This window comes from Trichechus manatus, unplaced genomic scaffold (assembly GCF_000243295.1).
Source record: "Trichechus manatus latirostris isolate Lorelei unplaced genomic scaffold, TriManLat1.0 scaffold00018, whole genome shotgun sequence".
NCBI lineage: Eukaryota > Metazoa > Chordata > Mammalia > Sirenia > Trichechidae > Trichechus > Trichechus manatus.
The window spans coordinates 17728230-17744638 of NW_004443954.1; the positions used below are offsets into that span (position 1 = coordinate 17728230).

At 41.9% G+C, this 16409-nt stretch overlaps 1 protein-coding gene across 1 annotated transcript in view; it reads right to left on the reverse strand.

Moving 5' to 3' along the window:
- Positions 1-1662: 1662 nt before the first annotated feature.
- CHD7 (chromodomain helicase DNA binding protein 7) overlaps positions 1663-16409 on the reverse strand; it is a 156472-nt gene continuing 141725 nt past the window's right edge. Inside the window, exons 30-36 of the mRNA XM_023727724.1 lie at positions 16176-16336; positions 14517-14744; positions 13823-14266; positions 6962-7183; positions 5553-5693; positions 5266-5370; positions 1663-2866 (exon numbers count right to left, since the gene is read on the reverse strand). Coding sequence (XP_023583492.1) covers positions 1949-2866; positions 5266-5370; positions 5553-5693; positions 6962-7183; positions 13823-14266; positions 14517-14744; positions 16176-16336 — 2219 coding nt within the window. The 3' untranslated portion in view covers positions 1663-1948. The remainder of the gene's footprint in view (positions 2867-5265; positions 5371-5552; positions 5694-6961; positions 7184-13822; positions 14267-14516; positions 14745-16175; positions 16337-16409) is intronic.

The window sequence follows — 16409 nt, forward strand, 5'->3', positions numbered from 1 at the left end:
GGTTAGCAGCTGTAGCTCTTAACCACTACACCACCAGGGCTTATTAAGTAAGTAACTTTCAAGAGACACCAATGATGATGACGTTGCCGATAGGCTCTATGGGCGGTTTCAAGTGGTTCCTCCTCCAGGATCATAACGGGTACATTTTCAACTTGGGGTATAAATTAACTGAATCTCTTTGTTCAAAAATCTCTTGTAACACATGGAGGGCAAGGAGGATGGCCTGTGTCTGTATACTGCAGAGAGGGTATCGATGACGCCACAAACAACTTTGTCTACCTCCTTCCTCTTCCTTTTCACTGGATGAAAATATGGTTTTGTGTTTGTACAGGTGACATAAAACAGTGAAAACAGATCTCAAATTATATTTTATCTTAAAGGTCATAAACTGCATACAAATCAGTAGCTCTCAAGATCAGACTGTGTGGTGGGGTGTGTGTGTGCATGCGTGCGTGCTCGCTGAAGGGGTCTGTTCAAATCCCACGTGGGTTTTTCTACACACTGGTTTCTGGCATCAAGCTCTGGTCTGCAGGACACTAGGCGCCTTTGTGTCCCTTGCTGACACTACAGCATTGTGTTTTTCTACCCATTAACCAAGGATAAATGACCTAGATATTGTGCCTATTAAAACCTCATTTTTCTTTTGGCCTTTGTTCTTTCGTGTACCACATTATCAGACACTGCACACATCTGTAAGTATTCCCAGTCTCAGATGCCCTTTTGAGGCCGTAATGGGAGGTTTCTGTGTGTGTTTCTCTGTTGATATCTGGTAGAATTCTGTGAAGGTAGTTCAAGGTTTTTCTTCCTGTCTAGTTTTGAGGACAATCAGTTTAGAGTATTACTAACAGCTAATCTAGTATAAGAGGATATATCAAGAAACTGTACAAAAGCCAGAATGCTGTATTTGCATCTATTGCGAATACAAAAAATAGAGTGAACACCAGCTCCCCTACATACTACATTCTATAATTACATCTCTGCATATCATGGGTCACTTTTATTAAAAGCATCATTACTACAGTTGGCAGCAATTTACATTTTATCTTACATGATAGCAGTTTTCAAAGAAAAAAATAAAAGGACATCACAACAAAAAAAAAAAAACAATACATTTACAAAGTCATGTCTGTAAACTTCAAGGCTAGTTTAGAGCTGAGGTAATGCTGTTTAGCTTTGTGGCTAAAGTAACAAAGTCCTTTAATTTAAAAAAGGTACCTGATTCTCTCTTCTCTCACTCTTTATTTACTTATCTATTTGTTTATACCAGTGCATTACAATATCACGAGACAATGGAACTGTAGTTCTATCTGGCAAGAACCCTCCCAGTAGGTAATTTCCAAAGGGACCCTTCACATTCAACAGCTGCCTTATTATTGCTGTGTCTCGGGACAGAGACGTTCACACTAACGTGGAGATTGTCAGAGTGTATGTATGTGTGTGTATGAGCAAGTGTGGGAACCCCCATACAGTCAAAAAGGAAAAGCATGAGCAAGTATGATATGTATGGTAAATTTCATCTTGACCTTCACAGCAAAAAAAATTTAAAATTAAAAAATTAAATATATAACTTCATACTTCCTTTAAGCAGCACTTCCTTCCATTAGTGCCACTCAGTTACAAATTGCTCTTTTATTATAATACCAATGGTACCAAAAGGAGGAAAAAAAAAAAACAACAGCAGAGCATTATGTAAGTTTCCTTAAAAAGACATGATCACCTCTCAAATTTCATCTTTCCTAGGGATAATAAATAATGCACTGCACAATACTTAATGACCAAGATACCTTTTGACACACCTGTATAACATGACTTGGACTTTTTTTTTTTTTTTTGCTACACTATGTTACAGAACAGCTTATAAAACTAGGTATGAACATTAACTGTGAGTGTAAACAGTAGGACTACCACTTGTCAAAAGTTTAAACACTTTAACTGGAACTGGTACTGGTTATTCATCATTTTCGTTGTTTTCCATTTCATCCCCCCCATCGAGTGAGTCTAGCTCTTCGCCCTGTGCTATTTCATCTTCTAAGACGGAGGACTCGGCAGTTTTATCCAGGCTCTCCTCGGCGTCACTGCCTTCCAGGGTCTCCTCGTCTTTGAAGGGGGCCCCCTCAGCCTTGTCGGCAGGCTTGTCCTCCCCGGCGCCTACGGCGTTCTGCAGTCCTGCCAGCGCGGGGAACCCAGGCAGTGTCAACCCTCCCAGGCCTGGAGGTAGAAACATGGACGGGTAGAAGAGGCCGGGGGCCATCGTGGACAGGAGGAAAGGGTTGAAGGCCAGCGGGTTGGAGGGCAACCCCGCCGTGGCAGTAGCAGCACCAACAGATCCATTCGCAGAGTCAGTAGCCGAAACAGCATCTGTGCTTTTCTCGGAGTCTTTGTTCTCGTCGTCATTCTCACTGCCTTTCTCTTCCGCTTTTGCAGTGCCGTCCTCCGGGTCGCCCTGCCCGGGGCCGGGGGCGGCGTTCCCTGCGGCGGCCGACAGCGGGGCGTTGAGCAGCCCACCGAGCCCGAACACGCCAGGCAGGCCCGCCATCCCAGGCAGCATCAGCGGCAGTACGGCCGCCGGGTTCTTAGAGTCGCCTCCGGCCGCAGCAGCTGTTGCCAGTCCTGGAGGGAAGCCCATGAGCCCTGCCAGCTGGAGAGACTGGAGACTCTGGAGGTTCTGGAGGCTGGTGAGGTCCATCCCAGCGAACAGGCTGTTCACCAGCAGAGGGTTGATGCCCGACGTGGAGGCCACAGCGGCAGCGGCTGCGGCTGCTCTGGCGATCTCACTTTTCGGCCGCCTTCCTCTTCGGCTTGCTCCCTCTCCCCGCACCACCGGGCCAGTGAGAAGACGGTCAAACATGGACTCCGGAACAAAGCCCTGCAGGAAAGACAGGCCAACAACGGTATTGAAGTTGCTGACGAAAACCAAAGTTTACACCTATGATTTATGTAGACCATGCATGACCCAACTGCTGTTGTTAGCTGCCGTCAAGTCAGGGCTCATGGAGACACCACTTGTGCAGAGAAAAACTGCCCCGTAAGGCCTGTGGCACTGGCACCACGGAAGCTGACGGCCAGGACTTTCCTCTAAGATGCCTCTGGGTGGGTCTGAACAACCAACCCTTCAGTTAGCAGTCTAGCACTTAATCATTTGCACCACTCAAGGGCTCCTATACGCCAAAAAAAAACAAAACAAAAAAACCCAAAAACCATTGCCCTGTAGTCGATTCCAACTCATAGTGACCCTATAGGACAGAGTAGAACTGCCCCCGCAGAGTTTCCAAGTCTGTAATCTATATGGAAGCAGATCTTTCTCCCCCGGAGAGGCTCCGATGACCTTCTGGTTAGCAGCCAAACTCTTAACCACCAGAGCACTCCTATACTACGAGCATTTAAAAATGACTAAAATTTTACCTATCTTTTACTTCTTTGTGTAAATCACATACCCATTTTCCCAAGTAGTCCTGAATGTAAAATTTTGATACGGGCTTTTGTGATGAACTAAAACTGGCACTCCAAATGGAAACATAGAAGCAATCATTTCCAGTCTGAAAGCTCAATGATAAAACTCATGAAAGCAAAAATTCTGATTTTTAGTTTTACATTAGCTCACTGAATTATGCTGAACCCCCTCCTCCCAAAAAAACTTTTAAAGGGTATTCTATCAGAGGCAAATGTCCAGCTATCTGCATCCATGATTAACTTAAATAATGCATCAGAAAGTAGCTGAGACATGAAAAATTTGATTAATGAAAATTACAGTTTAGTAGCTATCCTAGAGAAGTGAAAACTTATATTGACACAAAAACCTGTGCATCAATGTTTATAGCAGCTCTATTCTAATTGCCAAAATCTGAAAACCATTCAAATGTCTTCCAGTGGTAGAATGGATAAACAAACTGTGGTATATCCCTGCAATGGCATACTATTCAGTAATAAAAAGGAACAAACTTTTGATCGGGGCTTCAAACTGGTTTGAACTGGTTCAGTCAGGGCCAACAAAGCAACATATGAAGAGACACGAAGTTTTACAATTTGGCAGATTCAGCACGGTACCTGGAATGGGAAAAATTACAAGACAAAGCCCTGGAATGGGAGACTCAGAAGTGGCGTAGGGAGCCCTTTCAGGAGCCTGATGCATGAGACTGGATTATTGACAGGACTGTAGGAGAGCAACACACATTCAAAGCTGCACGGTTGGCCAGCATCTTTGAGCGGGGCGGCGCTATCTTTGAGCAGGGCATCACCATCTTTGAGCCACGCAGCACTGCTTGGAACTGTGCTCAAAATCCAAGGGCAAGAGACTTGGTTGCTATGCAACATATAAGCTGCCCTTGTTCTCTTAGAGATTAAGTTTCTAGCAGGGCTTTGACTCCTAATTTTTCTTATTCTGGCTATCTTTCTGGTTCACTGGAACTTTAAAAATTCGGCTCTGTTCCAGTTATGCTTCCTCAGCCATGACTGAACTGGGAAGAACCAGTTCAAACCCCTGCTTCTGATACACACAACAACTTGGATGAGTCTCAAAGACATTACAAAGAGTGAAAGAAGCCATCTCAAAAGGTTACATACTTTATGCTTCGATTTATATGACATTATCAAAAAGACAAAAGGTTAGGGAGGGAGAACAGACCAGTGGTTGTCAGGGGTTAGGAGTAGCGGAGAGGGTGACAATAAAGGATAGTACAAGAGAAGTTTCGGGGTGATGGAACTATTCTGTATTCTGATTATGGTGGCTGTTCATGAGTCTATACATGGGTTAAAATTCACGTAACTTATACTAAAAGAAAAATAAGTCAGTTGTACTGGAGGATAATTTAAACAAATAAAAAAGGAATCAGCTCATCATTAACAAATTAATTTTCAAAAGAAATAGTGAAAAAAATTTTAGGAGACTGTTGTATTTTTTGTTTGTTTAAAAAATCAGAAATCACAGTTAACAATCTTCAGGATCTCCACCATCATAAACTCTATTCCACAGATGGGATGTTAAGTACGCTTACATGGGGTGTTCCTTCCTGTCGTAAGTCTACCTCCAACACTATGAACAGAAATGTCTACAGAATCCTTCTAATCAATCCACTTTGGACTGAAGGGGCACGGATATATGAAATGCTGATCTTTTCAATGATGTAGGAAGATGTTGTATTACTGTCAATTCTCTAAAGCTAAGAACTTTTACAAATGAACAACTAATGGGCAACGGAAAATAATGAAAATTCAGGAAAAGTTTTGTATAGATACCATTTTTGACAGAAATGTGGAGCTTGTACTTACAGATTGCTTAACTATATCAGTCCAATCTGGGGCAACTGCAAATTCAGGATTTTCCTCCAGCCACCTGGGTAGATCCTTCATTGGAGGGGCCATCGCTCCACCCATCTGGGGAGAAACATTTGAAAAACAATTAAAAAAAAAAAAAACCTCAAATTGTTCTCTAGATGGATAGATATAGATTCTGGAAAAAACATGATTCTATTTCCTTAAAAATTATGGCAGGTAAAAACACTTCTTTTTGAGTTAAGAAATACATAGAGGTCAAATTCCCTTTTCCAACATTTTACCTTCTTCCCGTTTCGTTTATTGACAACAGGCACCCTTTCTTCTCCTGTCAAAGTGTTTATATCCAATTTATTAGGGTTTCGACATCTATGTCGTTTCTGTTTCGGTTTCTGAAATGAGGAAAACAGCACATCTGCATTCTTCTGCAAAAAAAAAAAAAAGGAATCTATTTAGTACATACTCTTTCCTACATATCTGACAAAGAGAACAGTCAAGCATCTTTGATTATTATGGAAGTTTCAAGAATCTTTTTAATTATCAGAAATCTTACTTTTTTTTGAAAGGAAAAACTATTCCCTCTCCTCCCCACCCCCATGCATTAAGGAACAAAGCGAGCACATAAGCTGAGAATCTGCTTTTCCTTTTATTTATCAATAACCATACTTAAGTTTTTTTCCTCTAATGTTTAACCAAGCCATGGCATCTTTGAAGGCCACTTTCTATAGTATATTTACTAACTTCTAGTCAGTGACTTAAATGAACACAGAGATGACATCACATCTGACAACACAAAACTGCATGTAAGGAGAACTAACACAAGGAGTAAGAGCATCTTTGCGGGAGGGGGCATTCAGATAGGCAGAACACCTGGCTGCACTCAATAAAAATCCTACATTTAAGTTTTAAAAATCAACCACATAAGCATAGGAGATAAAAGATTAGTTCTACTAGCTAGCAAACAGTGTATGTGACAAATCATCTGGAGATACTAATTGTCAAATGTTTAATATAAAGCACAAGTGTTATTTAGTTGCTTAAAAAGAAGCTAATAAAACCTTGGGCTGAATTAACTGATCAAACCTCCGGAGGAAACAGCTTTATAGTACCTTCTGCTGCTCAGAACTTGTCTGGAGACCAATTAAAACACATTCCAAGGTGTTATCCCAATAACAAGGCCACATGAAAGTCAGGCCATATGAAGAATTCCTGAAGAAACCATGTTTGTTTGGTGGAAGAAGAGGAGTAAGCAGATGCAGGATAGCCACCTGTGGATAACTATTCAGCTGCCCCTCAGTAGGACAGTCTTGAATCTACTCTAATGTAGAAGACAAGGAGTCCTGGTGGTACAATGGTTAAGTACTCAGCTGCTAACCGAAAGATTGGTGGTTGGAACCCACCCAGAGGCTCCATGGGAGAAAAGACCTGGTGATCTGCTGAAAAGATTACAGCCTAGAAAACCCTATGGGGGCACTTCTACTCTGTCACATGGAGTCACTATGAGTCGAAGTCGACTCGATGGCACACAACAACAACAATGATGTAGGAGATACAATGATGAAAAACTGTGAAATGTTCACGACGTTCAAGCAAAAGGCAGAGGGACCACTGTCAGGGATGTTGATGTCATGTGGGAGAGGGAACTGAACTGCCTGTGAGGATTCCTTCCAACTCCAAACTCTGAAATACTTACTGGTACATAACTTGGCATATCAACAGTGTAAGTAGGATGCAGTTTAAGCCATTCAACTAAATCCTTATTTTTAGGAGCATCTTCCCCCACCAGCCTAGTCCCATCTTCTAGATTTATCACAGGGATCCGTGTGTCTGGGTCCAACTGTCCAGGAGAAGGAATGCTTCTTGTTGGTGGAGTCTCTACATCTTCTTCAAAACCTTTGGTCACCTCAGCATCCTCCTGCAGAGAGTTGACAATGGTCTGAATTCTCACATTGAGAGACATTCTGACAATGTCCTACCCCAAGAAAATGCTATCCTGGCACAATGGATCTTTGATCAAAAAGGGAAGTTTCTTAAAGCAGTATCTGTTGTGGAACAGCTATTAAATTAGAAGGAGAAACTTGTAATGTTATCCTTCACACTGCAGAATTCATAATTAGTTAGTCTATCTTGCCTCCATTCTTCGAAACCCTAAGCAAGCCATTATGAATATAACACTGGCATCATCTGTCTGAGCTTGATACACACGACAGGCAGACTACTCAGTTCCTCTTGGGGATCCTTGGATAACATCATTAAAGATAATTTATATTTAAAGGACTAAGCAAATCATCAGCACTCTTTGCAGAGTACAATTTTGCTGGTAGTCCAATATCTTGTGTTAGGTATGTGTGGCAACATCAACAAGATCAACTCTAACTGATGTCTATACTCTACCATCACTCAGCCACTGGGTATCAAATTCTGTTATGCCCACCTCCAAATACCTCGTATATCCACCTGTTTATCCATCCCTACTGCCCAGGCATTCTTCAGTTCTCACCTGTATTACTGCAATATTGCTATGTGGCCTCTCTGATTGTAGTTTAACCCCCTACACTGCTATACTAGAGGTAGTTTTCTAAAATGTAGCTTTGCACAGTTTCAAAAAAGCACATCACACCACTTCCCTATTCAAATGACTTCAACGACTGGATCCCCATCTCCTTCAGGCTAAGATCCAAGTTCTTGAACACACAGTCAAAGCCTCATGGTTTGGATCTTGCCTGGTCTCCAAGCTCATCTCTGCTGTATCTTGGCCTCATCCTTCTCCCTCCCATGCCACCTTTTTCAAATGGCCAATCCCTACCCAATCTTCAAAACTTAGCCTAAGTGTTAACATCTCTATCTGTTGCTGTTGAGTCAATTCTGACTCATAGCGATCCTATGGGATAGAGCAGAACTGCTCCATGGGGTTTCCAAGGAGCAGCTGGTGGATTCGAACTGCCAACCTTTTGCTTAGCAGCCAAACATTTAACCACTGTGCCACCAGGGCTCCATTAACATCTCTAGGGAAACTTTATCAATTTTTCTCCACATCCTCCTCCCTTCATTCCTGGCCTTCCTTTGGGCTCACAAAGTCCCCTTGTCATGCCTTGGTCACGGCACACACACACAATGATGGTACGTTATTATTTACTTATAGAATCTGCCCTGTTCCACACATGTAACATTCCTGACCTTTAGCACATCTTCACAACTCACTTTACTTAGAGACTAATCAGTGTTTTCCTTGCATTTAATGTGCATGCACATCACCCTCCACAACATCAAATGGGTAATCCCCTAAATTACAGCATTTTATAGTAAAAATAGCAATTTAACAATACATTCTCTAACATCTATTAGGAGTCCTCTCAGACTTGAGCTGGGTTGCTAAATGTGACTCTGGAAAAATAAAATCAATAAATTCTAAGTGGCAGCTTAAAATATGTGAAATGAATAAAGTCAGCATTAAGTCTCATAGGGTTTAGGCTGGAAAAGGAAAGCAGAACCTGGTCTGACAACTAATTCCTGACGCCTGCTCTGCAGAGAGGTATGTGCTGTGATCCAAATACTAAACACACTGTCCTGACTCACAGCGACCCTGCGTACAACAGTCCTTCACAGCCACCTCATGTACAACAGAACGAAACACTGCCCTGTCCTGCGCCATCCTCACAATCATTGCTATGTTTGACCCCATTGTTGCAGCCGCTGTGTCAATCCATCTCTTTGAGGGTCTTCCTCTCTTTTGCTGACCCTCTATTTTACCAAGAATGATGGTCTTCTCCAGGTATTGGTCCCTCCTGATAACATGTCCAAAGTATGTAAGACGAAGTCTTGCCATCCTCACTTCTAAGGAGCATTCTATCTGTACTTCTTGCAAGACAGATTTGTTCGTTCCATGGTATATTCAATATTCTTCAGCCACACCATAATTCAAAGGCATCAGTTCATCTTTGGTCTTCCTTATTCATTGTCCAGCTTTCGCATGTACATGAGGCAACTGAAAAGACCACGACTTGGGTCAGGTGCATCTTAGTCCTTAAAGTGACATCCTTGCTTTTTAATACTTTTAAAGAGGTCTTTTGCAGCAGATTTGCCCAATGAAATATGTCCTTTGATTTCCTGACTGGTGCTTCCATGGGCGTTGATTGTGGATCCAAGTAAAATGAAATCCTTGACAACTTCATTATTTTCTCTGTTTATCATGATGTTGCTTATTGGTCCAGTTGTGAGGATTTTAGTTTTCTTTATGTTGAGGCATAATCCATACTGAAGGCTGTAGTCTTTGATCTTCGTCAGTAAGTGCTTCAAGTCCTCTTCACTTTCAGCAAGCAAGGTTGTGTCACCTGCATATCGCAGGTTGTTGATGAGTATTCCACTAATCCTGATGCGGCGTTCTTCTTCAAACAGTCCAGGTTCTTGGATTATTTGGTCAGCATACAGACTAAGTATGGTAAAAGGATATAACCCTGACACACACAATTTCTGATTTTAAACCATGCAGTATCCCCTTGTACTGTTCGAATGACTGCCTCTTGATCTATGTACAGGTTCTGCAACAGCATAATTAAGTGTTCTGGAATTCCCATTCTTCACAATGTTATCCATAATTTGTTATGATCCACACAGTTAAATGCCTTTGCATGGTCAAGAAAACACAGGTAAACATCTGTTATGGATTGAATTGTGTCTCCCAAAAATGTGTGTTGTAAATCCAAACCTCTATGTTTGTGGTTATAATCCTACTTGGGAATGGGTCTTTGTTATGTTAATGGATAGAATTAGAGTAGGGTGTGGGGTAAGATAGATGCAAAGACACATAGAGATCTCCAAGGAACCAGGAAGCAGAAGCTGAAGAGACAAGGACTTTCCTCCAGAGCCAACAGAAAGAAAAAGCCTTCCCCTAGAGCAGGTGCTCTGAATTCAGACTTCTAGCTTCATAAACTGTGAGAAAATAGATTTGTTTGTTTAAGCCACCCACTTGTGGTATTTGTTATAGCAGCACTAGATAACTAAGACAAAGTCTTTCTGGTATTTTCTGCTTTCGGCTAAGATCCATCTGAAATCAGTAATGACATCCCTCATTCCATATCCTCTTCTGAATCAGGCTTGAATTTTTGGCAGTTCTCTGGATGTACTGTTGCAACTGTTTCTGAATGATCTTCAGCATAACTGTACTTGCATGTGATATTAATGATATTGCTCGATAATTTCGTATTGCATTAGATCACCTTTGTTTAGGACGGGCACGAATATGGTTCACTTCCTCTCAGTTGGTCAGGTAGCTGTGTTCCAATTTTCTTGGCAAGACAAGAGAGCACTTCCAGTGCTGCATCTGTTTGTTGAAACATCTCAATTGGTAGTCCGTCAATTCCTGGAGCCTTGTTTTTCACTAATGCCTTCAGTGCAGCTTGGACTTCTTCCTTCAGTGCCATCATTTCTTGATCGTATGCTACTTCCTGAAAAGGTGTAACAGGGACAAATTCTTTTTGGTACAGTGACTCTGTGTATTCCTTCCATCTTCTTTTGATGCTTCCTGTGTCATTCAATACTTTGCCCATAGAATCCTTCAAAATTGCAACTCGAGGCTTGTATTTTTTCTTCAGTTCTTTCTCAGCTTGAGAAATGCAGAGCATGTTCTTCCCTTTTGGTTTTCTAACTCCAGGTCTCTGCACATTTCATTATAATACTTTGTCTTCTCGATCTACCCTTTCAAATCATCTGTTCAACTCTTTTACTTCATCATTTCTCCCTTTTGCTTTAGCTACTCTACATTCAAGAACAAGTTTCAGAGTCTCTTCTGACATCCATTATTGTCTGATACAGTATCAGATGAGCCCCTCAGGTTGTCAAGCACTCAAAATATGACTGCGGAAGAGTTGTCTCCTCAAAGTAGAGTTGACCTTAATGATGTGGATGGAGTCAAGCTTTTGGGACCTTCATTTGCTGATGTGGCATGACACAAAATGAGAAGAAAGAGCTGCAAACATGCATTAATAACCGGAATGTGGAATGTACAAAGTATGAATCAAGGAAAACTGGAAGCTGTCAAAATGAAACGGAACATATAAACATTGATATCCTAAGCATTAGTGAGCTGAAATGGACTGGTATTGGCCATTTTGAATTGGACAATCATATGGTATACTATGCTGGGAATGACAAATTGAAGAGGAACGGCATTGTATTCATCATCAAAAAAGAACATTTCAAGATCTATTCTGAAGTACAATGCTGTCAGTGATAGGATAATATCCATACACCTACAAGGAAAACCGGTTAATACAACTATTATTCAAAATTACAAACCAAACACTAATGCCAAAGATGAAGACACTGATGATTTTTACCAACTTCTGCAGTCTGAAACTGATTGAACATGCAATCAAGAAGCATTGATAACTACTGGTGATTGGAATGCAAAAGTTGGAAACAAAGAAGATTGGTAGTTGGAAAATATGGCCTTGGTGATAGAAATGATGCCGGAGATTGCATGACAGAATTTTGGAAGACCAATGACTTCTTCATTGCAAATACCTTTTTTCAACAACATAAACAGCGACTATACACGTAGACCTCATCGGATGGAATATACAGGAATCAAAACGACTACATCTGTGGAAAGAGACGATGGAGAAGCTCAGTATCATCAGTCAGAACAAGGCCAGGGGCTGACTGCGGAACAGACCATCAATTACTCATATGCAAGTTCAAGTTGAAGCTGAAGAAAATTAAAACAGATCTATAAGAGCCAAAGTATAATGTTGATTGAGTATATCCTATCTGAATTTAGAGACCATCTCAAGAACAGATTTGATGCATTGAACACTAATGACTGAAGACCAGACGAGTTGTGGGATGACATCAAGGACATCATACATGAGGAAAACAAAAGGTCATTAAAAAGACAGGAGACAGGAAAGAAAAAAAAAAAAAGACCAAAATGGATGTCAGAAAAGACTCTGAAACTAAAAACGATAGTAAATGAAAAAACGTGTCAGCTGTAGAAACTCCCCAATTTGTTGATGTTTATGGAGAAAGGATTTTTCAGTCAATAAAATATATCAGGGTATTAGGATGACTTCAGGCAGAAGGCTCATCACCAGTGATCAGTGATGTCTGAGGACCACACAGCTAGAAATGGCATTTTAACTTCTGGAACAGGTGTCACAGCTGATCCACCACCAGACACATTTTTTAAGATTCTAATAATAATCCTATGACCAACAAAAATGACCTTAATTATGACTGGTGCATTGGTAGTCAACTTTGAAATTTTACTTTTAGCTACTTGGATGCTTCTGTTTTAATTAGGCACCGGTACGAGTCAGACAAATTTCAGTGAATACTATATTTTATCATTTCTGGGCTTAGACTCAGCCATGTCTTTTCCTACCCCTTTAAACGACTGAAGGAATCCCTGGTCGGCACAAATGATCAAGCGCTCAACTACGAACGGAAAGGTTGCTGAACACACCCAGAAGCACCTTGGAAGAAAGCCGTGGTGATGGGCTGCTGAAAAATCAGCCACTGAAAACCCTATGGAGCACAGTTCTACTGCGACACACATGGGGTCTCCATGAGTCAGAACTGACAGGATGGCAAGTGGTTTGGTTTGAAGTTACTGAGCTTCCTATCCCTTTAAGAACCTTTCTCTAGTTTCAAGAAACAGACAAGACAAATAATGAAAGGGATGGTATAAGAAAAAACACCTTAAACAAACGATTATCTCCCGTGAATTGCAAATGTGAGTGTTTTCCAAACTGTCAAATTGTGTTGTGTTCTGTTGCCCAAGGGAAAGCCCGTTGGGGCTCATCTACAGAGGTGCCCCAAGCGCCCTATCTGCCTTACAACCAGACAAGTCAATGCTCCAGGGCCACTTGTGGACTCGGGTTTCCCATCGATAAGGTCAGGAACTCTAGTACCAAGTGAGCCTTTAACAAGAACACATGTTCTTTGGGGTAAAATCCTTGCACATTTTTAGATGGCATGGTTGTAGCAGGTTAGGGAAGACAATTATTTTGGTTACACGGCATTCCTTTCCTTTGAATTTGAAAAGAAAACATTAAAATCCATTGGCATACACATTTCTTTCAAATCTAAACTGGCAGAGGCCCTTTTTCAGTCCAGGTTTTTAAAATATCTAGTTTTCCTGAAGGTCAGAACATTTGGCATCCCTAGCTGTGTATATCCACACAATTCCTAGCTAAAACTACACATTTACGGTAATCTAATAGATGCCAAGCCCAAAGCAAATCAATATTTTTAAGAGCAGAAGCTTTTTCCACCTCAAAAATTCAGAGACAACAATCTTAGGCTCAGAAAAACGTGTTTTTGCTCTGGGCCACTCTTCCGAAAGCAACCAACATATCAGAACCTTGAAAAGAATAAATCGTTAAGATAAACTTGGTTCAGTCTTAGTGGTCTATCAATTATCAGCCCAATCTTCCAGCTCAGAACCACAACTCTGTTCACCGTAATTCTCTTTCAGTAACACAAGAAGCCAACTTTAACACCCTGTCTGTGCTGCAACCTCGGCCCACGGCGCGGGCAGGGGCCCCTGACTTACTGCACTCAACGATGTCCGTTTGTGGCTCATGAAAAGCAGGTCAAGGCCCTCCACATTTTTCCTCCTTCCCCGCCTCCTCTTCATGGGAGGCTCTCCGTCCACTAGGGAGCCGTTAAGCAGATGCCTCGTAGGTGTGCGTGACAGGCCTGCCTGGAGCAGTTCCATTTGAGTCTTAAAGGCATCAGAGACTGGTGTGGAGACATTCGGCAAGATAAACTTTGAAGTAAGAGATGAAAAATTTGAGGTAGAACTTGTTGCCTCTCTTGAGGCCTTTGATAAATCTACAACTTTCTCTTGTCCGTTTTCTGAGACCACCTGAGACTCCCGCAGCTGGGCAACCATCTCCATGAGGTTTCGCCGCTTGGCAGCTCTTTCGGCCTCAATTTCGATTTTCCTCCTCCGCCGCCGCCGCTGGCGCGGGACTGACAGACTGAGTGTGTCTTCCTGTTGAGAAATTCCAAGAGAGAGTTGCAATGAGCCAAAGCGGTATCTGATATACTGGCTATTTTAGAAATAAAAAACAAGAAGCCTGAGGAATTCAACAGTTCTGACCGGGGAGAAGTCACAGAAGCGGATAAAGCTGGAGAACCAGTAGCTTCCTTATTTCTCAGTGGCACCAGCTACACACAAGCTTCCACACTGGGTTAAGATTTAGAGAGCTGGCCTTCACGTCAAAGACGCCATGGAGGCTCACCTTCGATAAGTGAGGAGAAGACGTGATGTCCTCACTCCCCCCGATGCTGGTGTGACCCACCATGGAGAGCTCCGCGAAGCTCCTCTTCTGCAGGGGGCTGTCCACAGAGGTGGATGTGCAACCGGGGAGGAGCCCCTGGAAATCAAACATCTGGCGCCGATTGACTGGCCATTTGCCTTTCAGCACTGCTTCACAGATGCTGTCTAATCGGTTTATCATGACTCGATCCTGCAGGGAAAAGACAAGTCGCACGAAACTGTTACAAAGACCTGGTTAAAGTTCCTGGATGTACTTAGCCAGCAAGATACTAAGCAGCATGGAAGGCTTAAAAATAAATTGGTGGGCAAAAAGCAGAAGACAATATAGCAAACAAGCAAATAAACAAAACCCACAAAAAACTGCTTTGCTCTGGCAGAAGTTCTTAGGTGGCCCCAACATAGAAAACTATTTTTCAATTATGAACATTTAACCACATAAAAGAGAACACATATTCAAGAACAGCCAAATTCAAAATACCCCCATATTTTAAGAGTAACTTTTGTTTGAGCATTAGTACGTGCCAATTGAAGCCCTGCCTTTAGCTTCTTCACGCTCTGGCGTTTCAGGCCCACGGGCTCGCCGGCAGCCTGTCCCAGGAAGTGGGACGTCATTAGCGTCACTATTAATAAAGTCCAGCATTATGAAATGAGCACCAACCTAGGAACACCTAATGAATGTCATCTGCGTTCCCTACCTATCATCATTCCAAATTTCATTGAAGCGTGTACATTAAAATTTCAAATTACAGCTCTTAGACCAAGGTCCACAGATTGAAAGTACTTGCTACCGTAAACCTTTTGATTGCTCTTCAAAACTCCCTTCTGTACTCAGTCAGGGACGTTAGCCTCACTGGAGAACCACAGGGGCCTAACACAGAAAAAACGTCTTTGACAGGACATTCTTCAGTCAACAACTTCATCCTGTTTCTTAAACAACCAACTGGCCAGGGAGGAAGGAGGCTGCTGAAGCCTGCTTCTTGTGTTGTTTTAAGCCCTGTTATGGTGATTAGGATGATTAGCTCCCAGCCTGAAAACAGACCCAAATTACATAGGGGTTTATTATAAAATTATGCTATTTAGGCTGAAAAAGTAATTTCTAGTTTGCTTTTGGTTACAGATTACTACATTTGAATTATCCCCCAATTCTCTGGAGCAAATGGGCCAATAGCCCACCCTCCCTCTCCCAAGTGAAGAAGACTGTAGGTTTCCAAATACATGACATTGTCTTAAATCCGAAAGTTCTGCTTCAGATTAAAATAAAATAAAACAAACAGCTTTAAAGGTCCACACGTTTTAGTCTGCCGAAGGGTGCGTCGGCTGAAGCAATAATCTAGACGACACTGGCTGACGTGCGTGACAAACGTAACAAGCCACAAGGAACAAAGCACCATAAAAACAGTCTTCTCTCTCATTATTTCTCTTTCATGTCACTTTTTCTGTATTATTAGAAAAGTATTCTACAGACTTTTCTTCAAGCTTTCCTAGATCATTCTTTAAAAACAAGAATAATCTACAGTTTTTATGCACTGTGTCAAAGTTTAAGACTATTTGAAAAAATTCAAGCTAGAAAGATTTCTTCCCTTCTCTACTCTTTTTTGGTCAACAACAACACCACGCCAACCTTAGGCCAAAACGAGAAGGCAAACGTTCGTTCGTGCAGGAGCTGAGCTACTGAAGGGTCTCCATCCTCCATGTAGAACCCATCTCGGGTTTCATCCCTTGCAGTGCTCAGAGAAGCATTGCTTTCTTCATCAAAATTCTTCCCTCTAGACACGGCTCCTGCTGAGAGATGAGTTAACGTGCATTACTCACAGCCAGAACACCACTGAAACAGAAGCTCAGGAAGGGCACGACT